The sequence below is a fragment of the Artemia sp. Qi Xiang Cuo genome, chromosome 17, assembly GCF_049724085.1.
Source record: "Artemia sp. Qi Xiang Cuo chromosome 17, ASM4972408v1, whole genome shotgun sequence".
NCBI classification, from domain to species: Eukaryota; Metazoa; Arthropoda; class Branchiopoda; order Anostraca; family Artemiidae; genus Artemia; species Artemia sp. Qi Xiang Cuo.
This window is the reverse complement of record NC_142810.1, coordinates 17698374-17726028: the sequence shown is the minus strand read 5'-3', so window position 1 is coordinate 17726028 and position 27655 is coordinate 17698374. Positions and strand designations below refer to the sequence as shown.

The window sequence follows — 27655 nt, the reverse complement described above, 5'->3', positions numbered from 1 at the left end:
CTTTTTACAAGGTCTGTGACGCCGACTAGGTACTGGCTTGTGAACTGGTTGTTAGTTTTTTTTGAAGGGGTGGTGGTAAGTGAATAAATGTTTATGGCCTCTCAGGGTATGAATAAAATAGTGCATTTGAGGATGTTGTTTGTTCTAAGGTCAATTAGTTATTGTGTTGTAATCTGTTAGTTTTGCTTTAGCGTATTTTTTGCCCCCCCCTCCCCCCCTCGGACAAGTTTCTTACTTCTTGGGGCGGGTGTTAAACCATAGTTATTATTTGTTTGTTATAATAAATATCTCTCTCCCTAAAACAAGTCAGGTAACTTCAATATATAATTTATTTCGAAATAATAAAAAGCAAGTCAAACCGTTTCAAATAAAAGCACAATAACCAAAGGGAATAAAAGGCACTTTTGAGATAGAAATATTTTTTTATTATTGCTCCTATCTTCCTAAGAAGACAAGGAAAAGTAACATAAAATAACTAAAAAAGGAAACAGAAGACTAATAAATAAAAAACGACTAAAACAACTTAGGCTGAAAAGCATGAAGTCTACAGGAAAAGTGGTACAATATTTTTAAACTTCGACAATTTTAACCTCACTAGGAGCTAAAACACAAATAATGAAGTATACGAATAGGTCGAAAAATAGCACATGACGAACCAAGGCCGTACCCAGGATTTTTTTCGGAGGGGGTTTTACTCAAAAGAAACTTTGGGGGGGGGGTATTTACGCAAAAAAACTAAAAAAAACGCATAAAATATTTGTTTATATTCATTTTTGTTACATTTTTACGAGTCAGACAAACATTTCGGGAAGGGGGTTCAAAAACTCCTAACCCCCCCCCCCCTGGGTACGGCCTTGTGATGAACTTTGGAAATGAAAACGCAAGATAAAGTAATTTAAAGGGCGAAACATACCTTGACAAACGATTACCAAAAGGAATATCCCAGAAAATCTAAACTCCGTCTTATTCTCTATTTTGCCACAACTTATTTTTTAGCATTTATTTTCAAGGACATATTAAGGATTTTTGCTCGGGGGGGGGGGGGTATTTTTCCGGGGATGGTTATGAGAACCAACTTAAAAACAAATGTAAAAAATGTTATACACATTTTTGTTTCTTTCTTTTACGAGTCGGAAAAAGATTCTGGAGGGGAGGGGAGGGGGGCGAACCCAGCCCCCCTCTCGATAAAATTCGTATTTTTATAGGTTGAATCAAGGAAAGCAAGATTGGACGCAGCCTTATTATGGGACAGCTTCTACGAAATATTGTAATATTCTCAGAAAATGAAAACAGACGCCAACTTACATAGCAAATTTTTTCATAATAAAACCTGAACATATTTTTATCGTCACTGGGAACATTTCTCAAAAACAAAGAAGTGAAAAACGAACCAGTTGCACAGCAATAAAATTAAATGAAGTTGCACAGTAAAAATTACGAAGGATTTTTTTCAGGGGGGGGGGGGGTAAAAAAAAACTTTACAAAAACGCATCAAAAATTTGTTTATATTAATTTTTGTAATTTATTAGCTAATGTAATTAATGTAGTTTATTTGTTTATTTATTTGCCCACCACACACAACATCCCCGCTTTTAGGCATTTCAATTTTCACCTTCATATTTGAAAGACAATATTTTTCCACATGTTAGTGTTTCAAACACAAGGGAAGAAATAAAATTTTCAAAATTTTACAGAGAAACACAAATAAGGCTTCTAAGATCTCATGGGATCATAGGAATGTTTTAAAAATATTTTACTACTAGTCTTTACATTACACAAGCAGCGGACTTTTAATGGAATAAAAGCTTTCATTTAACAAATAACTGAGCTTACACAAAAAACAATAATTATTAGAAAATAAAAAAGAAAAAGATAATAAAAAAATAAAAAATAAAATAATAAAAAATAAAAAAAGATAATAAAAAATAGAAAAGAAAAAGATAAACAATTAGAAATATTGAGTAATAAAGTAATATTAAGTAAAGCTATATTAATAAATAGTTGAAATTTCTACATTAACGTATATATAACAGTAAACTATTTATATACAATATCCGATCAGCGTTTGTTTTATATTTTAATTTTAGTTACTAGATCGTAATTTTCGTTTTGCTTTTATTTAGAAGTTAATAATCATATACTAGCTAATTAATTAGTATTTTAAACTATTTATAGATAGACATCTTATCAAATATCTTGTCATCTTATCAAATAAAACATAATTCTAAGATCTAATGCACAGTGCCTTAGTTTAAATTTCTTATCACAAAATTTACACGAGAGAATTACTTATGCTGGGAGTTGACTTAAACCGGTATATCCCTACTGTGTGATCTCACCCCATGAATTTGCACATGGAGTCTTTATGTAAACTTCCAATAATAATTTAAAAAAAAAAATAGAAAAAAAGAATAGTTGGAAGCTGAAAGGAAACTCTTTGAGACATCCCATATGTAGTTTTCGAAAAAAATAAATACGCCTAAAAATATACCAATACAGCAAAGAGGACGGCCTAAATATAAAACTTCTATGGTAAAAAAACGAAAAGAAAGAAGTTTTTTCAGATAGTATTTCTAAGAAGAAGACGAAACATGCCAAAGAAAAGTATCAATATAATAAAAAGTCATGGAAACATAAAAAAAAACAGCAAAAAACAACTGAAACACTATGCATTATGATCTTACTTGAACGATATAATTAGAAAACCTACTAAAAAAAGAAGGAAAAAATATGCAACATAACTCTAAGATCTAATGCACAGTGCCTTAGTTTAAATTTCTTATCACAAAATTTACACGAGAGAATTACTTACGCTGTGAGTTGACTTAAAACGTCTTCAAAACTTCAAATGATCAGAAACGTCACTGTTAAAAAAGAGGCACTACTCAATCACACTATGTGATCTTATCATATGATCTCTCACATGATGCCTTAATTTAAACTTCCTATCGCAAAACTTACACTGAAAATTTCTCCCGCCGTGGGTTGATTTGACATGTCTTCTAAATTTATACATACTTTCGAAATTTCTATCACATTCTCGACATTTCACTTCACCACCTGGCATAGGGATAGCTACCTCTTCTGGGTCTAGTTCTAACTCCTCCCTAGATTCATTTCCTTTTGGGCGACGAAGGAGTGCAGACAGAATTTGAGGCGCTGAACCTAAAGGCACCGCTCCGATGGAACTTGATTCAAATTTTGGCTCAAAACTGAGAGCTGCACCTACAAAAACACAGAAAAACATTTGCATTAATCTGCAAAATACGGGCTAATCTACCAATTTGGGGCGCTGAACCTAAAGGCACTGCTCCGATGGAACTTGATTCAGATTTTGGCTCAAAACTGAGAGCTGCACCTACAAAAACACAGAAAAACATTTGCATTAATCTACAAATACGGGCTCCCACATTGTTCATACGTTTAAACTATTTATAAAAATACGGTTTAACAGTATATAAGTGTTTTTTCTTTTTTTTTGAAAAATACTGTCTTTATGGCAAATTCGACACAGCGAACAAAACCTTTCCGCACGCCAGATTTGACTTTTTCTGCAAAAAAAAAAGCCGCTTAAAACGGGCCGGACTTGCCTTCTCAGCCTTAAAAACTACCACAGAGTGTTGATGCCACAAGAAATCAAAAAGTACAGGCGACTTTAACTAAAACAGCCATAAGACATGGCTGAATGGAATATAAATAGGTTCTTAATCCCCACCAATTATAAACGATGCACAGTTTGGAAGAATAGAAAGATAGGTCTGCAAACCAAAATTAAAATATTGGAAGAGACAGCGATGACAGTGGTCAAATATGGTTCTGAAGAGCAGGCACTCCTAAAAACGGATTAGGATATGCTAGATATTTTTCACAATAATTGGTTACGGGGTGTTTTGGGCACCCAAATGATTGACCGTATCTCAAACACTAAGTTGTACGAAAAATATGGTTCAATCCCGCTTTGTAGGGCTATAATGACGGACTTGTTGGCCAACCGTCTAGGGCCCAACGAAAAGCAGGTCGTCCCCGAATGAGGTGAGAGGATTCGTAAGGTAAGATTTAAGGGGAATAGGAGCTTCCTGGGAGGGTATTAAGAGGGAGGCTTTGAATAGATTGCCATTGATATGGATCGTACGTAGCTGTGTTGGGCTCAATCGGCTTGGTGCTTCATTAAGTTGTTAGTAGTAGCAGTAATGGAACCGGGAACAAAAAATACAGAACAAATAATGATAATTTTCAGTCAGCGAATATTTCGGCAAAGTCCTCTGCTAAAGCGTCCTCAATGCTCACAACAAAAGGTTTAGTAGAGAAATTTGCTATGCTTTCTTTATTCACTACCTTTTTCTTTAGCCTCGTTTGCCGTTCTCTTTTTGGTATGGCTAAATAGATTTTCAATGATGGCATACCCCATACCCACTATGCTAAATTTTCATCAGCAAAATCTAATCAGCGTACTACCAACCCCCCTAGAACGGATGACATCTACTTTGCAAAAATAAAAAAATAGATAGCGATAGTGTTTGCATAAAAACTGATAAATTTTCAAAGCTGCAAGTATGTGAATTAACAGTGACATATATAGGCAGCTAGAGTACTTACACTTCCCACAAGTCGAGCAATTTTGTATTTTATTTTGAAATTTTGTTGGCATACTAAAGTGTGCTGAATAGAATCAAAAAGACAAATTGCATGAGAAAAAAGAAGAAATTAAAAAATAATAAAAAAAATAATGAAATATTAACTTGCCTTTGAGGCCAACTACAATGAACAGTTAACATCAATAGAAGGTACTGCAAGCAAGGACTTCAAGGTCAAGTGGCTAAATAAATCGACAACAGCAACAGCAATGATATATACTAAATGAATTTGAATAGACTGTAAGTCAAACATTTCTTAGAATCAAAACAATCTTTACAGGTTCCATTAGATGGTAAATTACATTATCTTTAGGAATATATGTTAAATGGTACATATAAAAATGTTTTTTATTTTTTACAAAACTAAAAATTACCTTCATTCTCGTAAATTTCGACAGGGACATCACATGGTTCACCGTGACCTGATTCATCACTCTCGCCTATAAGCAATAACGAGTATTAATGCAAGCATTGATTATTAATATCAGAGTCGAGGCTTAAAAAACGCATTAAAATATTTACAAAACCCAAGAAAAGAAGAAATATTTTAATAATTTCTGGTGTTTAAATCATGTCAATATTTTTGGATGCAGCCTAAGTGACTAGATATAAATTTCAATTGACAGTTTTCAAATTTCAACGTGAAATTTAATAATTTGTGTCCCATTTTAAAATTTTCCTATTTGTTTTACATTTCTAAAATTAATTGCTTTTTTAATTTTAGGGCTAGATGATTAGGAATAAAAATCTAAGAATAATAATAAATAGAAATAAATATAAAAAATATAACCTTTTGTATTTTCAACAATTTAAAAAAGTATTTCAATTAGTACTCTAAGACATATTATGAACTTCAATCCGAAGTACTATTTAATCAATGCCTATTTAATAAATTCTCAGGTTGATGCGTGTTTCAGTATATTTTTGTCAATGTTTATTCCACAAATTATCAAATTAACGGTTTTTGATCAATTTTTTTCGTCGACAGTTTTCACATTGTCGATAGCTCAAAATCTTTGTCAATCCTTAGTCTATACTATAAATTATCATGTTAACATGTTATCAAAGGCCGCAATCTTTTTTCATGTATTCTTAGCCAGTGCTTATTCCTATCATTTTGGAACAAGCAAATTTTGTCAAGGCTCATTCCATATATTCTCATGCTAACGCATGTTCTTGAAGGCCATAACTTTTCTGTAATATGTTATTGTCAATGCTCATTCCAATTTTTTGGAATGAGCAATATTTTCGTCAATAATTATTTCACAATTCTCATGTTGACAAATAAAAAGTTCGCATATTTCGGCTCTTGTTTTCTTTACTTTTAAATTGTTTTTGTTTTTCCCTTTTATTTCATATTTTCTTTATTTTGTTAACTTTTTTTTCTTTTATCCACATTGATATAAACTTCAGCATGTGAAGCCAAAATATTTGGACTATTATTATCATTAATGAATTTTTTTTGTTATTTGTCCAGAAATACGGAACTGAAACATTATACCCTTTTTCTATATTTTCATTTTGTTTTTATTGTAACCAAGCTATAGTTTTTTTCCATTAAATTATTCCCTGTAATATAGTCTAATCACATAAAAACACTGTTTTTAGCACAATTTTTTTTTTTTTTATCTTTTATGCTACATTTCTAAGATGCAGTCATCATTTTCTATTTCTTCTTGAAAGCCATTGTCAATTTAACTTACATTTTAAGAAGAATATCTACTACTTCACATTTTTGATCCCTCTACACGTTTTTGGTACTAATTTTTCTACATTTTTCGTCATTTTGGTACGTTTTTGGTAGATTTTATTGCTTTAAAATAAGACGCTATCATACCCCTTTTACACAAGACGCTTAAATTTTTCGTTATTTTGGGGCGTTTTTGGTAGATTTTACCGCTTTGACATAAAACGCTATTATACCACTTTAACGCAAGATGCTTCCATTTTTCTTTATTTTGGGAAAGTTTTGGTAGATTTTACCGCTTTAACATAGGACGCTATCATACAGCTTTAAAACAAGACGCTTATATTTCTCGTTATTTTGGGGCGCTTTGGATAGATTTTGGGGTGTTTTGGGTAGCTTTAACATAAGATGCTATTCACAGAGAAGACATTCATAAGCCAAAATTATATAGCAATGATAGGCACACGCGAAAGATAGTCGACTATATCACACTTAGACAAAGATGGCGGTCATCAATCACAAATTGCAAACTTATCGTTGCTCCGCGATCAGGAATACCGACCCTAGATTAGTTTCCGCGAAGCTTTACCTACGGCTCGAAGCCCAGCCAAAAAAATGACACCAACCCAAGTTAGACACTCAGAAACTAAAAATCAAGGAATTCCGCCAAAAATATTCAGTTGAAATCAAGAAAAGATCTAAATACCTGAATAGCCTTGTTGAGCAGGACACAATTTGGCAGACATACAAAAACAACGTACTAGAGGTCGCTACTTAGACCATTGGTCTCAAGATGTACTCAAAGAAGCCCTGGCTGTCGCAAGAAACTTTGCACATAATTGAACAACACAAGAAAGCGAGACGGGCCGGAGATATGACTTCCTAAATGTGACTAAACGGGATCAGGAACAAACCTATTTTCCGAAATAAGCAACGATTTGTAGATAAAACAGCAGATGCGTTTGAAGAAGCAGCAAAAAAAGGTGACATCATGTTGCTTTTCAAGCATGTCAGAGAACTCAGCAAGGGGAAAGTTCCAAAGATAGGAGCAGTTAAATCCGCCTCCGGCGCGTAATGCTTGAAGACGAAACCAAGCAACTAGAGCTATGGAAGGAGCAATTCGTAAAATTGCTGAACGCCGAAAGAGTTGACCTCAATCCCGATCTAATTGCGTCTGCTTATTAAACAGCACATGAAAATCTCTCAGACCCTGATCCTTCTTCTGTAAAAAAATATATAAAATACTCTGAGGAGGAAAAAAAAACCACAGAGCGCAAGGAAACTGCGGGATCACCGTGACGAAGCTAAAATTCGTAGGACCAACTATGCTACTATGACTCCACATGCTCTTCTCCCTCGTTTAGAAAGCTGAAATGCTTCCACAAGAATGAAAGGAAGGGATAATGCTCCCTTTATGGAAGCGCTAAGATAGCCGAAGTGATTGCTCCAACTATAAAGGAATCACCCTCCTGTCCGTTATTGGCAAATTATTCGCCATGACATTGATCGATAGAAATGCCCAGTTCATCTATGAGCGCCACAAGATTTAGCAAGCAGGTTTCATGCCCAAGAGATCTAGTAGCTAACAGATCTTCATTGTATGCCAGGTCATTGAGAAAGTTTGTGAGTTCGAGCGTACACACATCGTCTTTGTTGGCTCTAAAGCAGCCGTCGACTGGGTTGACCGTGAGATTCTCTGGCTGATACTAGAACGAACAGGTCTCCCGGACAAATACTGTCGCCTATTCAAGGCGCTCTACACTGGTACGAAAATATCCGTTCAGGTTAATGGTTTTCAAAGCTCTCTGTTAAATATGAAGTTTTGTTTTTTTTTCAGCTTAATGTGGTCCCAAAATTGTTTCGGTGTCACAAAAAAAAAAAAAAAAAAAAAAAAAAACTATTTTATGTTGCTCTTGGTCATAGTAGTATCATTCTTCACAATCCAGAAAGTCTGCAAGTTTTATTGTTTCCATGAATAGCTGCACCAAAGCGACCCATCTCAAGGAGGTCGAACTTACTCCGAGTTTGGGTAAATCTGACACCCCCCTCAAAAATCCTATGAATGCAGAGATAAAAAATAACTACACAGACCAAAAGCTGTCGTTAATAGTTTGTATGTGCCACAGCGGAACATCAGTTTTCTGCTAACCACGGGGCAACTCCAACAGAGTTGGGTTTACCCTGTACAAATCAGAAGTATGTGAAAACATTCTATTTTTTAAATTTTTATTATAAACATGAAATATCTGACTTCATCTTACTTCAAATAATGGAGAAACAAATTTTAAAAAGCAATTTCAATGGGTAGCCTATCAGAGTCAAGGAAGCAGACTTTTGATCACTTGCTGCACCTAATGTGCTTCTTGTAGAGGCTGATAACAGGCCAAATTTGCAATGATGGTAGAGTAAGAGATCAGACCAGAAAACACTGGCTAAATAAAGAAAAACACTGGCTAAATATGGGAATAAGAGGCAAATTATCATTAACATTTAAAAACAAAGCCTTTTTTTGGGGAGGGTGGGGGGGCATTGTGCATAGCTGTGGTATGCCTCTTTTATTTTGTGATTTTTTGTTTGTCTTATTTTTATGTTTTTGGTTTGTTTGGTGTAATTTTTCATCATTATTTTCTTGAAATGTTGAACTTCCTTGATTTTTCTTTAAATGTGTAATGTTTTTGGATTTTTCTTCTTTTTTTAGGACGCATTTTTTATATAGAAAAAATCATGATTAATTTTCTTTCTTTGAGTTTGACTTGCCTAAACTCTCGATTCCCGTGATTTTGTCCTGGCAAAAATCCTAACAGTTGGAATTCAGAAAAGTTCAAAACATAGGTGAATTACGGTGAAAATAGTTTAATGACAGAGAAATCGCGTAGACTTTGAGATATCAGGAGGGGGGGGGGGGGTGGGACCAAAGGTCCCCAGGCCCAAAAGTCTCCATTCCATAATGCCTTGTTTTTTTTATAGACCTATTCTATATTTATTGTAATATTTGTTAGTCCTTGACTTTTGAATTTTTTGATATGATAGTAATTTAATACGGCAACAATAGTAAAGCTTACAGATTACAACAGGCCCATCATTGGGATCAAGAATTATTAAAATGATTAATAGTTGACAAATACACTTCAGTGAAATCTAGGCTAGAACAGAAAGACTGGCCACTCGTATAAATGGGGTAAATCCAACCGAGACTCCGAGCTCTACCCCATATGGAGGAAGTCCAACATGCCAGAGTAACCCCAAACGGGTGCTTTTCTGAGGTAAGTCCGAAACCCCTTGCATCTCCTAACTGGCTTGAGAATAAAATACTAATAAGTTACAGAAAACACTTCCGTAAATCACTAATGAACTCATCAGCTGTTTAGAATCGTTCTATCCTTTCTCTAGTTTTCCAAATTACCCCTTAAAAATTACTACCTACCTCATGGCCAGCAAAGATGCCCCTCCTCGAAGTTCCACAATTCCTTGACTACAGAGTGAATTAAAATATTAAAGCAATACTGAACACTGTTGTCAAGTACCAAGGCAAATGAAGATGAAGTTCAGAATCACAGAGTTTTGTCTTCACTGAACCAGACAAGACGGAGATAACGGAGTTCAAGATTCTTTTATTTCAAACAGCTTTCATAGTATTGGCAAAAGCCTCAACTAAATAATGCTATTTCTTACAAAGGATAAAAAAAAAAAAAAAAAAACTAAGCAGGATTAATGACGCCTTTATAAAATGGAATAAAAGAATTGCTGAAGCGATTCGTCATGCATCTTATTGGCTCGAACTTGTTCATGTCTCGAGTATTCTCCTTTTGGGCCATAACAGAGGGCAACAACGTATTGTGTTTTTAACCATCGAGGAGTGACTGTCCACATTTCCACATGAGATGGAATCTACATTCTTTTAGTGTTGGTATTTTCAATGTTGCAATTGCATACGTGTCATATTTGGGGCCCAGTATGATTTTTTTCGCCTGTTTTTGAACAGCCTTGAGATCATAGAAAATCGTCGGAAAGAATGTAAAAAAAACCTAAACTTGGGTGTGGCACGCATAGCTTCAACAGTGCTGCAACGCCATCTTAGTTACCTCTGTGCTGAACTTACCCCAGTAAAATCTATTCAAAGTAACACACCAATAATAATAAACTAAACAAAATAGCAATTATAACTGTTAATAATTCGTTAAAATAATTTCTTGACTGTGTGTTTACTCTATTATGTGTGTATCATTTATTACCCCACTCCTAATTTTTCTATCCACTTCTGGATTATGAATAAATTATTATTCTTATTATGGTAATAGTATCTTGAAAAAAACAAATTAATAAACATCTTACTTTGAAGTAGTTTTACATCACTCTGAATTAAGTTCTCGTTTTCAGTTCTCTCATCCATTGGCTCTGGTTTGATATTAGACAGCCTAGATTCGTCTTGTTCAGGGAATCTAATTTCGGAACTGGCGTGCTGAGTTGCAAAACCTTCTTCTTTAGTGGGTTCTTGAACACTGTCAGATTTCGCCCTTTTCTTCTTCGGTTGGATTTCCCCTTCATTTGTCTCGGTTGTATCGTTTTCGTCAGATGATCTACAAAGTCCTTTAATACCCAGAGCTTCAGCAGCATTTAATAAAGAAGGAAGATTACTTTTTAATATACTAACTTCACCACTGTACATAAATTCCATTATAATCTTCAAATCAATATGAGACACATCTTTGAGAAAAACTACAACCTTTTCATTAGGATGCATACGAAGGACATTCTGGAATAGAAAAAAGACATAAGAAATTCTGCAAAGAAAGAGACTTCCTCATATGACTTCCTCATATGGAAGTCAGAAAAAAAACGCCACTCATTGGGTAGGAGGGGGGCCTGTATTTACCTAAAGTTTCACAAAATAATTTTTAGGGCCAAAGTTTCTAGCTCTCAGCGAGAGGTTCTTCATATCAATATGGTGGGAGGAGGAGATGGAGATGGTTTCCCTTTAGTATCCTTATAAATGGTTTATTTCTGAGTAAAAATGTTTTGATAGCACTATTAATTCCTAAAGGAAAAACTTGTTATTCTCAAGAATTTTTTATGTCATCTCAGAAATATATATTCTTGGATGAGACAACATTTGAATATTTGTGCTCTATCAACGCACATGATTAGTTTCATTAAATATTGTCCACAATTGCAGTTTTTTTTTTTCATTTCTCTGTTTCTTTTGTATCTGTAACTAGCTATAATATGGTAAAAAAAAGTCACGGCACCCAGAAAAAGTACAAAACACAAAAACCTCAGAGATATAAAATGTCTTGAATTTTTCCTCTTTCTTTCCTTTTCATATTTCTTTTCATGTTTTAAAATCTTGGTGATTCCACCTGTTCTTATGAGAAACTGTAAAGGCAACCAGGCTGTAATCCATGGTAGTTAAAAAAATAATAAATATAGTGTTAGGGAAAAAGAAATATATTAACATACATATAAAAAAATTAACAGAATAAATTGGAAATTAGCAAATTTTTTTTATATTTTTGCCAAAACTCATGCAAAGACCATCTATAAAGCACAGTGGAGTACGTATATGGCTAATTAACTCGCCTCTAGTACTATCTAATCATGTCTCAAAAATAATAGATCAGTCTCTTCTTCTCACGCTGAAACAGGTTTTAAATTACCCCAAAAATGATTTCTCCGCTTTAAAATAGGGATAGATGGTACCTTCAGATAAATGTGATGTAGGGAAGGAAAAGAGAAACACAAAAAGACTGCTATAATTCTGCAGAAACAATAATTTATTTACAACTACTACAGTATTTGGTCACAAAATAGCCCAAGATTACATGGTAGTCACGTGATTTTAGGATGGCTAACCTTATTGTAAATCAAAGATTGGCAAAATCAATACAAGAGTGTTGTTATTGATTGTAGTAAAGATCACTTTCTACTACTATCTAGAGTCAATTAAAATTGGAATTTAGCTACCCTCCAGGTTGAAAATTTGAGTGAAGCTTTCCAATAGCATCAGAATTTGAAACAGAAAATGTTGGGAAAACAGTTTGAAAAGTAGCTGAAGATGTCTTAGGGAGAAAAGTTAGAAAATCAGCAAAGATTTTCTGTTTAGAAGAAACAAGGGTTTTATATAATAGGTTTCACAGTGATTCAAGGCTCTGCCCTAAGCACTAAGTTTTTCTTATCAGAGGCAACGCTCTAGCATTGCATATAGAAAAGATTCATGAGATTTCAATGCGTCATTATTTTTTTTCAAAGCCCCTTAATATGGAAGGGGTAGTCATATAAACTTCAAAAAGGGGCTCATTTGATTGGACATCGAAAGTTCTGGCGGCCTTTTTTAGAGTCAAAAGTGATCAGAGGGCAACCAGCCCCCTACCACGCTTCTTTTCTTCAAAGATATCCAACCGAAATTTCAAGATAGTCATTTTTTTCTAAATAGTCCAAAGGTCAAATAGCTATCCCTCCGGGGTTGAAATACTCCTCCCCTCACAGCCCACAGGGAAAGGGTCATAGGTTATGCGAATCGCCCATTGTTAACATATAAGCTTTTTATTGATAAAATAGGGTATGTTTGATCCTGGGTCTCCAAAAATAGCTAGGATAATAAAAATGAAACTTTAAGCATATGTTAAGAGAGATTTTGAGAACAATCAAAACATACCATTTGCACGCAAGTGGTAAAAACGTTCAGCAATATCTAAGAAACACCTGAGGGTATTACGTTGAAACTTTCAGGGTATGTTGAAAACTCAGCAGAGATCAAACAGTCCCCACTCCCCTTGTCATTTTAAACGCTTCCTCCCCTCAACACAAATCGAAACTTTGAAAAAGCTAGTTTGTTCAAAATAGTTCAGGTCTAATAAATATGTCTCCAGCAATGCCATGCCCACCACAGGCCCAGGGCAAGGAGTGCAGATTATGAAATTGCCCATTGTTGTGATGCAGGATCTATCACTAGAAAAAGGGAGAATGATTGATTCTGAATATGTCCAAAAAGGCTAAGAGTATTAAGGTGAAACTTAATAACACTGTTTCAAAAGAAACTGTATGCATCCAGTTTATCAAAATGGTGGATCTGAAAAATCTTAAGGACACCTAACAGTATAAAGTTGAAACTGTCAGGGCATATTGAAAACTGATTGGAGGACATCCAGCCCCACTCCCATGGCAATTTTAGTTACTCTTCCTTCAAACATATTTTATAAAAGATATAGAAATATCCTCAAGTTCAAAAATCCTTTATTTGGATATATATATATATATATATATATATATATATATATATATATATATATATATATATATATATATATATATATATATATATATATATATATATGTTGTCTGTCTCTGAGACAGACAAGCAAAATTGTAAATTGTAAAACAGACAAGCAAAAATTGTAAATTGTCATATGTTTACAATAATTTTTTCCCCTGAATTCATGGAAAATAGAAAAAAGTTTTGTTTACTATAAATCATGACTTTTTAATAGTTCTTACTAGATCTCGGAAAATTTACTAGATTTTTTTTTACTAGATCTAGTAAAATCCTACTGACGGTGACAACCCTGCTGAGGAGATTCACCTAATCACCTTGGGTGGTTTTTGTTTTGGGTGGCTTTTGTTTTGATTCCAATATATTCCCAATCATCACAAATCCAAGTGTCATTATAGCTTCATTTTTAGTTGGTAAGATTTGATACACAGAAAGATTATTTTGTCGACCTTTAGACGCCGGAAGTGTCCGTTTATGAAAATAGGTGACTGCTTGTCTGTCTCTTTAAGACAGACAAGCAAAATTGTAAATTGTAAAACAGACAAGTAAAAATTGTAAATTGTCATATATTTATGATAATTTTTTTCCCTGAATTCATGGAAAATAAAAAAAAAATTTGTTTACTATAAATCATGACTAGTTTTTACCAAATTTCGGGATATTTACTAGATTTTTTTTCTTTACTAGATCTAATAAAATCCTACTGACGGTGGCAACCCTGCTACTCCTTCTTCTGCAACAGGCTTAAAATCACAATGTTAAAAAAACTTTTCCTACAAAATAAGTTTTTCAATAAAAAGTAAAGAACCCCTTCTAACCAAAAATGAACAAAAATAGAATCAAATAATCTACCAAGTATACAACTTCCACATATCAGTATCAATAAATAAATGAAACCCAAAACGAACATAAATTAAAATAAATAACAGTCAAACTCAAAACGAGCAGAAATTAATATGAGTAGGGTTCAAAACTGCTATGCTTTCTAAAAGCCAAAATAAAATTTGTACTTTACTGAAGAAATTCTTTTAAATATTCTCACTTTTATAACTTTAAGAAATCGAAAATTAATTAAGATTTTAAAGAACAAATATCAGCATATGAATATTGATACACATTTACTGTTTTTTTTTCAGTAAAGTACAAGTTATATTCTGGTTTTTAGAAAGCATAGGGGTTTTGAACCCAACTCATATTAATTTCTGCTCGTTTTGAGTTTGACTCTGTTATTTACTTTAATTTCTGTTCGTTTTGGGTTTCATTTATGTATAGATACTGATTTGTGGAAGTTGTATGCTTGGTAGATTATTTGATTCTATTTTTTTCATGTTTGGTTTAATGGAAGTTTCTACGACAACTCCTTCCATACAAAGTACCCTGGTCTAAAAGAGAGAAAAAAAAATACACTGTGCCCACTTCGTTTAATTAAGTAAATTAATTAAAAAAAACTTTTTCTACAAAGTGAGTTTTTCAAAGAAAAGTAAAGAACTCCATTAAACCAAAAATGATCAAAAATAAAATCAAATAATCTACCAAGCGTGAAACTACCACAAATCAGCATTGATAAATAAATTAAACCCAAAACAAACAAAAATTACAATAAATAACTGAGTCAAACTCAAAACGAGCAGAAATTAACATGAGTCGGCCTCAAAACCCCTATGCCTTCCCAAGGCCAGAACATAATTTGCACTTTACTAAAAAAAAATACTAATGTTTTTACTTTTAGAAACTTTAATAAATCAAATAATATTAACATTTTGATTACTAAATATCAGTATATGTATATTAAACTGACAATGCACATTCATTTGTATTTTTTCAGTAAAGAGCAAATTATGTTCTGGCAAATTATGTATGTTGAACAAAATGGCTATCTCAAAAATTTTGATTGGATGTGTTTGGGGAAAAGGTGAGCGTGAGAGGGGGGTTAGTTGCCCTCAAATCACTTTCAAATACTAAAACCTTATATGCCCCCAGGGAATAACTTATAAACCTTGACCTGAAGATTGCGGGGGGGGGGGGGGGAGTGTCCTGCTCAAAGGTATACTTTCGTGAACATCAAACTGCGTGGAACAAAATGGCTATCTCAAAATTTTGATTGGATGTGTTTGGGGAAATAGTGGGCATGGAAGGGGTGTTAGTTGCATTCCAATCACTTTCGACTATTAGAAAGGGTACTAGCCATTTCGATTTCCAATCGAATGAGCTCTTTTTGAAGAGTTTACAACAACGCATTCTATAAAAACCTTATACGCCCCCAGGGCTTAACTTACAACCCTTACCCTGAGGGCATTAGGGGGGTTGTCATCCTCAAAGAACTAATTTCCAGAACTTACAACTATGCTCAAAAAAATGACTATCTCAAAATCTTGATTGGATGTGTTTGGGGAAATGGTGGGCGTGAGAGTACACTTACAACCCTTGTCCAGAGGGCTGTGGGGGGGTTGTCATCTTTAAAGAACTTAAAACTACGTTGAATAAAATGGCTATCTCAAAATTTTTAATGGATGTGTTTGGGGAAGAGGCGGGCTTGAGAGGGGGTTTAGTTGCCCTCTAATCACTCTCGAGTATTAAGAAGCGCACTAGCCCTTTGAATCTCCAATCGAATTTGCCTTTTTTGAAGTTTCTACGACAACGCCTTTTATAAAAAACTTATATGCCCCCAGGGCACAACTTACAACCCTAGCCCTGAAGGCTCTGGGGGAGTATCCTCCTCAAAAAAATAATTTCTGTCTGGAAATCAACTATGCTGATTAAAATGGCTATCTCAAAATTTTGATTGGATGTGTTTGGGGGAATGATGGGCGTGGGGGGGGGGGCTAGTTGCCCTCCAATCACTTTCGACTATTAAAAATATTTGAATTTCCAATCAAGTGAGCCTTTTTTGAAGTTTCTACGACAACGCCTTCTATAAAAAAAACCTTATATAGCCCCAAGGCATAACCTACAACCCTTGCGCTAAGGGCTGTGGGGGAGTCTCCTCCTCAAAAACATAGTTTCTATGTGGAAATTAACTACGCTGGACAAAATGGCTATATTAAAACTTTGATTGGATTTGTTTGGGGAAATGGTGGTCGCGGATGGGTTACTAGTTGCCTTAAAATGACCTTCAACTACTAAAAAGGTCATAAGCCCCTCCAATTTCCGAGTGAACGGACCCTTTCTTAAGCTTCTACAACAACTTCTTCGATACGAAGTACTCTGGTCTAAAGGAAAAAATAATAAATGATAAAGTATGCAAACAGCGTTCTTATATGCCTTTATGGCATAACTTGAAACCCCTTCTAGGGCTGCGGAGGAGTCTTCTCGTCAAAAACATATTTTCTATTCGGAAATCAACTATGCCGAACAAAATGGTTATCTCAAAATTTTGATTGTATGTGTTTGGGGGAATGATGGGCGTGGAGGGGGGGGGGGGGGTTAGTTGCCATCCAATCACTTTTGACTATTAGTAAGGGCACTAGCCCTTTGAATTTCCAATCGAATGTGCCTTTTTTGAAGTATCTACGAAAACGCCTTCAATAAAAACCTTATATGCCCTAAGGGCATAACTTAAAACCCTTGCCCCGAGGGTTGTGGGGGAGTGTCCTCCTCAAAAATATAGAAAAAAACGTGGTCCACACAGTTATGCATGCAGCTACTGAGCATTTAATCATTTCAGCAGCAATTCAGTCTTCCCTAGGGGACTTTCCAGACTTCAGCTTCTTATCCGCCTTTAGTATCTCCCCACCAGAAGGTATTTTAATAATGACGGCTAGATTTAGAAATGACGTGTCTGGTATATCTGGAGGATCAACAGGTGGTGGTCTATTTAACAGTTTTTCGAAATGTGTTGCCCAGGATCTGTTCACACTATCAGGGTCAATGAGAAGTTGTCCAATCTCATCTTTGGCAGGTCCATCTGTCGTTGGACGTTTTCCAACTATCTCATTGGTGATGTGGTATACTGACCAAGAGTCTCCCTGTCTAACCACAGGGAGAGAAGAGATTTCTTCTTTTCAGCCCTCTTCTCAATCAGATCCCACAATTTGACAGAGATCCATTCATGCTTTGGCAACTTTTTCATACCAAGTGTTTCGTAGGCAGTATCATTGAAGGTTTTTCTGATAGCAGTCCAAGCTGTCTCTGGATTAAATAAAAGAAAACAAGTTTATTTTAACTGAAAGTAAGGAACGACGTTAAAACTTAAAACGAACAGAAATTATTCCGTATATGAAAGGGGCTGTCCCCTCCTCAATGCCTTGCTAATTACGCTAAAGTTTTTTATTGTTTAAAAAAAATAAGAGTTGTGAGAAAGTCAAACTTTAGCGTAAAGAGCGAGGCGTTGAAGAGGGGACAGCCCCTTTCATATATGGAATAATTTCTGTTCGTTTTAAGTTTTAACGTCGTTCCTTACTTTCACTTAAAAAAACTTTTTTTTTTTAGTTAATCTTTGAACGTTTTTGAATTAATGCAGGTTTTGATTTTGGCTCACCATACATGAATAATTAAAACAAAATTTGCATATTAATTTCACTTTTATTTGGTTAAATGGCTTTCTCGAAACTTGTTTTACGAACGTTTTTATTAGTAATAAATATACGTAACTTACGAATTAACTTACGTAACGATCTTCTATATTCTTATATTTTTAATACGTATATTAGGGGGCTCACCCCCTAGTCAATACCTTGCTCTTTAAGCTAAAGTTCGAATTTAGTTCCAATTCTTTAAAAATGACCCCTTAATCACTAAGGCCGTTATTTAGAATAAATAGCTCTGATGAAAGTACTAAAAAATGTTTGGCTTAAAGATCAAGGTATTGACTAGAGGGTGAACCCAATCATACACGTAATATTTTCTGTTCGTTTTAAGTTTTGATGTTACTCCTTATTTTCAGTTGGAGAACTTGTTTTTTTTTATATTTAATTTCGGATCTTTTTTTTAAATAATGCTGGGAAATCCGGCGCCCCCTTCATAGCAATGTCCATTCCCCCATGAAAACATCCTTCATGGAAAGATCTTCCAAAATAACCCCCGGCCCACTCACCCCCTACTACCAGAAAAAATCCCACCTGAAAACGTCAGTATACTTCCTAATAACCAATACTATATGTTAACATTGGGTAAAGTTCATAACTTTCAGCCCTCCCCCCGGGAATTCGGAGGATTAAGTCATCATAAAAGACATATTTATCAGATTTTTAACCAGTTTGAACAAAATGGATGTCTAAAATTTTTGATCTGGTGCCTTTGGGGAAAAAATGAGCGCTGGAGGGGGCCTCGCAGTCCTCAATTTTTTTGGTCATTTAAAAAGAACACAAGAAATTCTAAGTTCTACTGAGTCCTCTTACGATATTCTAGTACCACTGGGTCGATAAAATCACCCCTGGAAAAAAAAAATAAAATAAAAAATAAACATGCATCCATGATCTTTCTTCTGGCAAAAATTACAAAATTCCACATTTTTGTAGATAGGAGCTTGAAACCTCTACAGTAGGGTTCTCTGATACGCTGAATATGATGGTGTGATTTTCATTATGATTATATAACTTTTAGAGGGCCTTTCTCCTTTTTTTAGAAAATCAGCCAAACTTTCTCAGGCACGTAACTTTTGATGGGTAGGACTAAACTTGATGAAAGTTATACATTTGAATTTAGCATTGAAATCTGATTCTTTTGATGTATCTATTGGTATCAAAAATTGGTAACCAAAACTCTTTCTAGAGTTTTGGTTACCATTGAGCTGGGTCGCTCATTACTTACAGTTTGTTACCATGAACTGTTTGAACAGTCCAAGCTGTCTTGTAGCAGATCCAGGGTTTCAAATCTGTTGGTTACTTTTAACACAAACTGTGACCGAATTTCTCAGTCACTCAGTTTTTCTCAGTCATAGGGCTGTTGTCTAGCTGTCTTCACCTTTCTTGGGGCTGACAACTTTACTCTGATTTTTGCAGCCATTAGGCTGCAAAAATTGCCCCAAATTCAAGCTATTAACAAATTAATATCATTGTTTTCTTTCAGTTTGATGGATATCCTAAGGAAGGGGTGGGGGGGGGGGGGTAAGGTATATTGTCAGAAAAAACCATGATAGTTGGAAATAATGTAAGATAAAGAATCTAATTGTACCACTTCTATCTGATAAAGGTATTACCTATTAAATGGCATGTCCAGCAAGATAAGGTGGTGATGAGCCTCCTGTGGAACACCTTGCTGGTGGTGTGACATGACTATAGTTTGGCATCCCAGGCTAGCCTACACTCTGCATTGGCCCAGTCCTGATGAACTCCTTTCTTGAACACATCTATGGTTTGAGACTGGATGTTGGCTTTGGAGAGGCTGTTCCACTGAGGGACAGCATGTACAGAGAAGAATTGCCAGTGCTCATGTTGAGGACAATGGGGGACTTACAGCTTCTTTGTGTGACCTCTTGTTGTACTTGCAAGAGATGAGGACAAAAATTGACTTGAGAGGTTGTTTTCTAGCAGTTTTCAAGTAGTGATTGTGTCTCCTCTCTTTCTTCAATAGACTAGGGTGGGGAGTTTGAGGGATACAAGGCATTCCTCATATGGCTTGTCTTGGAAAGCTGGTATGAGCTTTGTTGATTGCCTTTGGCAACTCTCAAGTACTTTAATGTCCATTTTATACTGAGGAGACATTAGGGTCATTCCAAATTCCAGGTGTGGATATAAAATAGCTTTGTGCAGTTTCTTGACCACACATGGCTTCCTGGTGGCAAATGTTAGTTTTATGAGCCCTAGGGCATGGTTTGTTTTAGGAACTTGAGCTTGTGTGTGGCTGTGGAATTTGAGTTCTTCATCTACAATAACCCTCAGGTCCTTCTCCTTATTTACAGCTTCAAGTAGGTCATCTCCAATTTGATAAGTTTGTCTAGGATTTTTGATTCCAAAATGCAGGACTTTGCATTTTGCCATGTTGAACTGCAAATCCCACTCATTTGACCATCTAGATAGTTGATCTAAGTCTTCCTGCATCATTGAGTGATTGGGGCTAATTTGGACCTGTCCAAGGATCTTGCAATAATCGGCATATAGTGTCAGTGGGTTGTTCAGGTTAGTTGTACAGTCATTAATATATATGCTGCCTTCAAAAGAATTGTAACTCTCTACTGTTACCCTTTTATTTTGGGTTCAAACTCCCGATTAGGCACTTTTTGCTATATTAAAAACTAGTTGAGTCAGGCAAATGAAACTTTCAGGAATGAATCCACTGCATAATAAATAACCTGCAAAGATACTGTCAAGCTACTACCTCTATCCTTTCCTTATCTCTAGGGCTTAGAAGAAGGAATCAGAGGCAATGCTATAGCATTGCCTATAGTAAAGGCCATATGGCTCCAATGTTTTATTATTTATTTATTATTATTTTTTTCCAGAGGCACAATATGGAAGGGGTCGCGTAAAAACTTCAAAGGGGGCTCATTCGATTGGAAATTGAGAGTTCTAGTGCCCTTTCTAAGGGTCAAAAGTGATTGGACGGCAACAAGCACCCCTCCCATGCCCACCATTTCCCCAAACACATCCAATCAAAATTTTGAGATAGCTATGTTGTTCTACATAGTTGATTTCTAGATAGAAATTATTTTTTTGAGGAGGACAATCCCCAACAGCCCTCAGGGCAGGGGTTGTAAGTTATGCCCTGGGAGCATATAAGCTTTTTGTAGAAAGCTTTGTTGTAGAAACTTCAAAAAGGGCTCATTCAATTGGAAGTTCAAAGGGCTACTGCCCTTTTTAATAGTTAAGATTGATTGAAGGGCAACTAACCCCCCTCCCTGCCCTCACGCCTACCTTTCCCCCAAACACATCGAATTAAAATTTTGAGATAGCCATTTTGTTCAACATGGTTGAAAATTCTGGAAATTAGGTCTTTGAGGGTGGCACCCCCCCCACCACAGCCGTCAGGGCAAGGGTTGTAAGTTATGCCCTGGGGGCATATAAGGTTTTTTATAGACAGCGTTGTCGTAGAACTTCAAAATGGGCTCATTTGATTGGAAATTTATAAGACTAGTGCCCTTTTTAATAGTTGAAAGTAATGGAGGGCAACTAGCACCCCTCTCACGTCCACCATTTCCCCAAACACATCCAATCAAAGTTTTGAGATAGTCATTTTGTTCAACGTAGATAAAAGTCCAGGAAATTAGATCTTTTAAGCATGACACTCCCCCTCCCAAGGTCTTTGGGGCAAGGGTTATAAATTATGCCCTGGGGGCATATATGGTTCTTATGGAAGGAATGCTTGTATAAACTTCAGAAAGTGCTCATTTGATTAGAAATTGAAAGTTCTAGTCCACTTTTTAGGCATCAAAAGATATTAGAGGGTAACCAGCCCCCCCCCCCCGCGCTATTTTTTCCCAAATGCATCCAATAAAAATTTTGAGATAGCTATTTTGTCAAAAATAGTTCAAAAATCATATAACAAAAACTCCAGTGTTAACACAACCCCCCAAGGCCCGGGGGCAGGCGTCGTAAGTTATGCCCTGGGGGCATATATGGTTCTTCTGGAAGGGATGCTTGTGTAAACTTCAAAGAGGGCTCATTTGATTGGAAATTGAAATTCCTAGTTCACTTTTTAAGAGTCAAAAGAGATGGGGGGGGGGGGGAACTAGCCCCCTCCCTCCATGCCCTTTTTCCCAAAAACCCATCTGATAAGAACTTCAAGATAGCCATTTTTAAAAAAATAGTTCAAAGACCATATAACAAAAACTCCAGGGTCAACACAGTCCACCAGGGCCCAAAGGCAGGCATTATAAGTTATGCCCTTGGGGAATATATTGTTCTTATGGAAGGGATGCTTGTAAAAACTTTAAACAGGGCTAATTTGATTGGAAATTGAAAGTTCTAGTTCAGTTTTTGAGAGTCAAAAGAGATTGGGGGGCAACTAGCCCCCCCCCACACCCCTTTTTCACCGGATGTATCTTACGAAAATTTTGAAATAGCCATTAAGTTAAAAATTGTTCAAAAGTCAGATAACAAAATCTCAGGTGTCAACACAACCCCCCAGGGCCTGGCATTGTAAGTTATGCCCTGGGGCATATATGGTTCTTATAAAACGGATACTTGTATAAACTTCAGAGAGGGCTCATTTGATTGGAAATTGAAAGTTCGAGTTCACTTTTTAATAGTCAAAAGAGATCTGAGGGCAACTAGCCACCCTCCCCCCATGCCTTCTTTTTCCAAACCCATGTGATGAAAATTTTGAGATAGACATTTTGATAAAAAAAAAAAAAAATTCAAAGGTTGGATAAGAAAAGCTCTGGTGTCAATACAACCCCTCCCCAGGGCTCAGGAGAAGGCATTCTAAGTTATGACCCAAGGGCATGTATGGTTCTTATGGAAGGGATGCTAGTGTAAACTTTGGAGAGGGTTGATTTGATTGGAAATTGAAAGTTCTTGTTCACTTTTTAAGAGACAAAAGAGATTAGAGAGCAACTAGCCCCTCCCCCTCCCAGCCCTAAATGCATCAGATAAACATTTTGAGATAGACATTTAAAAAAAAATAGTTTGAAGTTCAGATAACCAAAATTCCAGTGTCAAAACAGCCCCACAGGGCCAAGGGTAGGCATTGTAAGTTATGCCCTTGGGGCATATATGGTTGTTATGGAAGGGATGCTCATATAAACTTAATAGAGGGCTCATTTGATTGGAAATTGAAAGCTGTAATTCAGTTTTTAAGTGTAAAAAGTGATCAGAGGACAGCTAGCCTTCCCTCACACTCCATTTTTTTCCCAAGATGCACTTCATATAGAAGGGATCATTGTATAAACTTCAAAGGAGGCAAACTTTTTTCACTTTGGTACTGTTACTTTGATATCAGTTTTGATATTCTGATGAAGATTTGATTTTTTTTTTTAAGTTTTATTTTGAAATAAGGTATTTTTAAAACTGAAACTTTTTGCAATCAAAACAAACAAAAATTAATCAAAAAAATCTTTCCAAACATTAAGTTTTTCAAAGAAAAGTAAAGGCCATTTTAAACTTAAGCTCAGCAGATACAAATACCTGTTAAAACTCAAAACAACCAGAAATTACTATTCATAAACAATCACAACAATCATAAGAAAAACATAAAACAAGTAATAATATAAATGTATAAATAAATCTTAAAGCAAGTAATGCTTAGATTGAGTATGAAAATCAAGCTTAAAATGAAAAAAAGAAAATTTGCTATTGAAGTATAAAGAAACTTAAAACAAACAGAAATTAAATAAACAATCAATGCAAACAAACAAACAATAGATATTAATGTAAATGAATAAATAAATCTTAAAATGAATGAAACTTAAATTGAACATGCAAATCAAGCTTGAAACAAACAAAAACCACTACGAACAAGAGTTTGGGTATTGCCTCCTTCTCTCACTGTAAAAGTCTAAAACCTATTGCGTAATTGGCGCTTTATTGAAAGTTATATCTGTCTTAAACAGTCTTGGAAAGTATAAGGAACATCAAATTGAATATTTTATATGTAATTATATTAAGTGTTGCAAGATTCATCAGTTCAATAATTCATTTCACTCTAATATTATTTTTATTTTCAATGCTGTAAGAACATGAAAAGAAAATATTTGTAATATAGTTCATTCTCAGTGAAGCACCAATGATGCAGTAGGCTTTTGGTTTTTATTTACAGTTAAGGAAGGGGGTAGTATCCAAACTCTTGCTTGCAGTGAAACTATATTTGTCTTGAACAACTTTAGAAAGAACTAATAAATCAAATTGAATAGTTGATGTATAATGATAATAATTGCTGAAAGCTCATCAGTTCAAAATTTTAAGGTTTATTTTTAATATGAAGTACAAAAGAAAATATTTGTATTAAAATTGGTTTTCAGTAAAGTGCCAATGACGCAGTAGGTTTTAGACTTTTGCAGTGAGAGAAGGAGGCAATACCAAAACTCTTGTTTGTAGTGATTTTTGTTCGTTTCAAGCTAGATTTGCATATTCAATTTAAGTTTCACTTGTTTTAAGATTTATTTATTAATTTACATTAATATCTATTGTATGTTTGTTTACATTGATTGTTTATTTAATTTCTGTTTGTCTTAAGTTTCATTTATACTTCAATAGCAAAATATTTTTGTTGTTGTTTTAAGCTTGATTTTCATATTCAATCTAAGCATTACTGACTTTAAGATCTATTTATTCATTTCATTATTACTTGTTGTATGGTTTTTACTATGATTGTTTATTTATGTTTGTTTTTGGTTTCATTTGTTCTTTAAAAGTAATTTCTAGTCGTTTTGAGTTGGAATTTTAACAGGTATTTGTATCTGCTGAGCTTAAGTTTAAGATGGCCTTTACTTTTCTTTGAAAAACCTCTTTTTCAGAAAGTTTTTTTAAAATTAATACATGAAAGGTCTAAAGTCCACACATCTAAATTATGAAATAAAACATATTACCTTAATTTTGGGCTTTCAATGTCTGTTTCATTGGCTAGACTATTACTAACAACTCATCACAGTACCAAGCTGTCTGAAGCCAACCTAGCTATACTTCCCCTTCACTAAAACATTAAGTGGTGTAATACTTGCTTCTTTTGGTTCCTAGGGCCATTTATAAACAGAAGGGACTTCAAAAAGGATCACTGTCCTTACAAATTCTTTGACATTCTTTGGTTTCTCAGCTGTAACAACAACAGTCTATAGATGGACAGAATGGCAAATACATATCAAAAGCACAAAGTTTGTTTTATCTTTAGATGTGATGTTATACATTGTTCTAAATTTTCTTAGATTATACAATGATTATGCTGTCTTAAGAAGGATTATGCTTGGATACTTTTCTTTCTTAGTTATGCTACAATCTGCATAATTATGCTGCATTGTATACCACATAGGAAGTTGATTATCTCATCATTAGATTTGTCTGAATTTTCTTAATAAGAAAGTGATCAACTTGCCTTAAGTTGTACTTTCTAGCAATAAGGGCAAGTGCTGTAAACACTGACAGTCAATAATAGAGAATAATCTTTAGCACATAGGCATATTTAAAACTTGATCATGATTTTCAAGAAAACAATTCTTAGTAAAATTATGATCAAGTTCTAAATAGGCTTATGTATTAAAGATTATGCTCACTATTGCCTATCAGTGTATTTAAAGCATTCAGCATTGTATGTGGATAAGACATTCAAGTTGATCATTTTCTTATTAAAAAAATTCAGACAAATCTAATGGTGAGACAATCAACTTCCTAGGTGGTATAGCCTAGACTAATAGATATCTTGGTAAATGTTTTGCAGTTCATATTATTGACTTACAAATACAGTGAACATACCACTAAATACCTTTTTTATACTCTTTACCAATATACTAATCATTTTTGTTGCAATTGAAATTTATCCCCACCAATTTGGGGTATATATTTGCACATTAAGGGGGGGGGGGTAAAATTTGTTTCTGATACAAATGAGAGGTAAGTTTAAACTTTAACCCACACCCCCCTAATGTGTTGATATATAGGCTACCCTGAATTAGTATATATAGGGGTGGGGGTAAAATTCATTTGCAGCAAAACTGATTCTTATATTTGAAAAGAGCATAAAAAAAGGATGTTCACTTTATTTGTAAGTCAATAATATAAACTGAAAATTTTTTTTTACCAATATCTTACCATAATTTAACTGTTGGGAGTGGTGATGAGCTGTCTGAGGGATATCCACCACATGGCTAATATGGAAGTAAAGTTCATTTGAGATGCAAATGGAGGCTATATATTTGCACAATCGGGGGGAGGGAGGGTATAAATTTTGTGGTTAAATTTTTCCCAAATCATATTGACTTACAAATAAAGTGAATATACCACTCAATGCCTTTTTTTATGCTCTTTCAAAATATAATAATCATTTTTGTCAGAAATAGGCTAAATTTCACCCCCACCCTTATATATACCAATTCAGGGTATATATTTGCACTTTAGGGGGAGGGGTAAATCTTATTTCTGGTGTAAATGGGAGGTAAGTTTAAAATTTACCTCCACCCCCCTAACGTGCAAATATATACTCTGAATTGGTATATAGGCTAGGGGTGGGGGTAAAATTTGTTTCTGACAAAAATGATTATTATATTTGGAAAGAGCATAAAAAAAGGCATTGAGTTGTATAGTCACTTTATTTGTAAGTCAATAATATGATTTGGTAAAAATTTACCCCAAATCATATTTTTGAGTTACAAATAAAATGAATATACCACTCAATGCCTTTTTTATGCTTTTTACAAATACAATTATCATTTTTGTCAGAAATGAATTTAACCCCCACCCCTTTTTATACAATTCAGGGTATATATTTGCACATTAGGGGGGTGGGGGTAAATTTTATTTTTGATGTAAATGAGAGGTAAGTTTAAACTTTCCCCCCAACCCCCTAATGTTCAAATATATACAATGAGTCGGTATATATAGGGGTGGGGGCTAAAATTCATTTCCAACAAAAATGATTAGGCTATTATATTTGTAAAGAGCATAGGCCTAAAAAAGGCATCAAGTGGTATAGGCCTATTCACTTTATTCATAACTCAATAATATGATTTGGGAAATATTTACCAAGATTTGTATAGCCTATATACACTGTCAAATTAGCCATCTGGTGGTATCCCCTGTCTGAGTAGGCTAATAAGTAGGCTTTCTCACTCTAGCCTATATTATAAATTGTTTTCATGTTTTCTGTATATCCAAGGGCTATATCTGGGATGATCAAGCGAGGGGATGCATTCACTGTCAGAAAAATGACTAGCCTACGATATTTGGAAACAGCATAGGCTAACCCTAGTCCTAAAATAAAGAATCTAATGGTGGTTTAATTTTTCAACATATTTCCCTTATAGGTGATGATTGATCAAAATCATAGCTTATTTTATTCTAAGTAGCTTCAAAATTTACCTCAAAAAAAGAACTACATGCTGAGAGGATAACTTTATGACCACTGAAAGTGTGTCCATCGGAAGTATGCAAAGTGACATCCACAAAGCTACATGATTGTCTTAGACTAGAAAGGCACGCAACAACGGTGCTTTGGTGTCTGTTCCATTTCAGACTATACTCATTTGTCATCTTTAATTAGTTTTCT

General features: G+C 34.7%; 1 protein-coding gene across 1 annotated transcript; it reads right to left on the bottom strand.

The window, feature by feature from the left end:
* Positions 1-332: 332 nt before the first annotated feature.
* LOC148941967 (uncharacterized) lies at positions 333-27655 on the bottom strand. Its single transcript, XM_089102913.1, has 4 exons — positions 27469-27655; positions 10654-11074; positions 5009-5074; positions 333-3225 (listed from the first exon to the last, which is right to left on the bottom strand). The coding sequence occupies exons 1-4, from the start codon at positions 27637-27639 to the stop codon at positions 2882-2884; spliced, it is 1002 nt and encodes a 333-aa protein (XP_088959039.1). The 5' UTR covers positions 27640-27655; the 3' UTR covers positions 333-2881.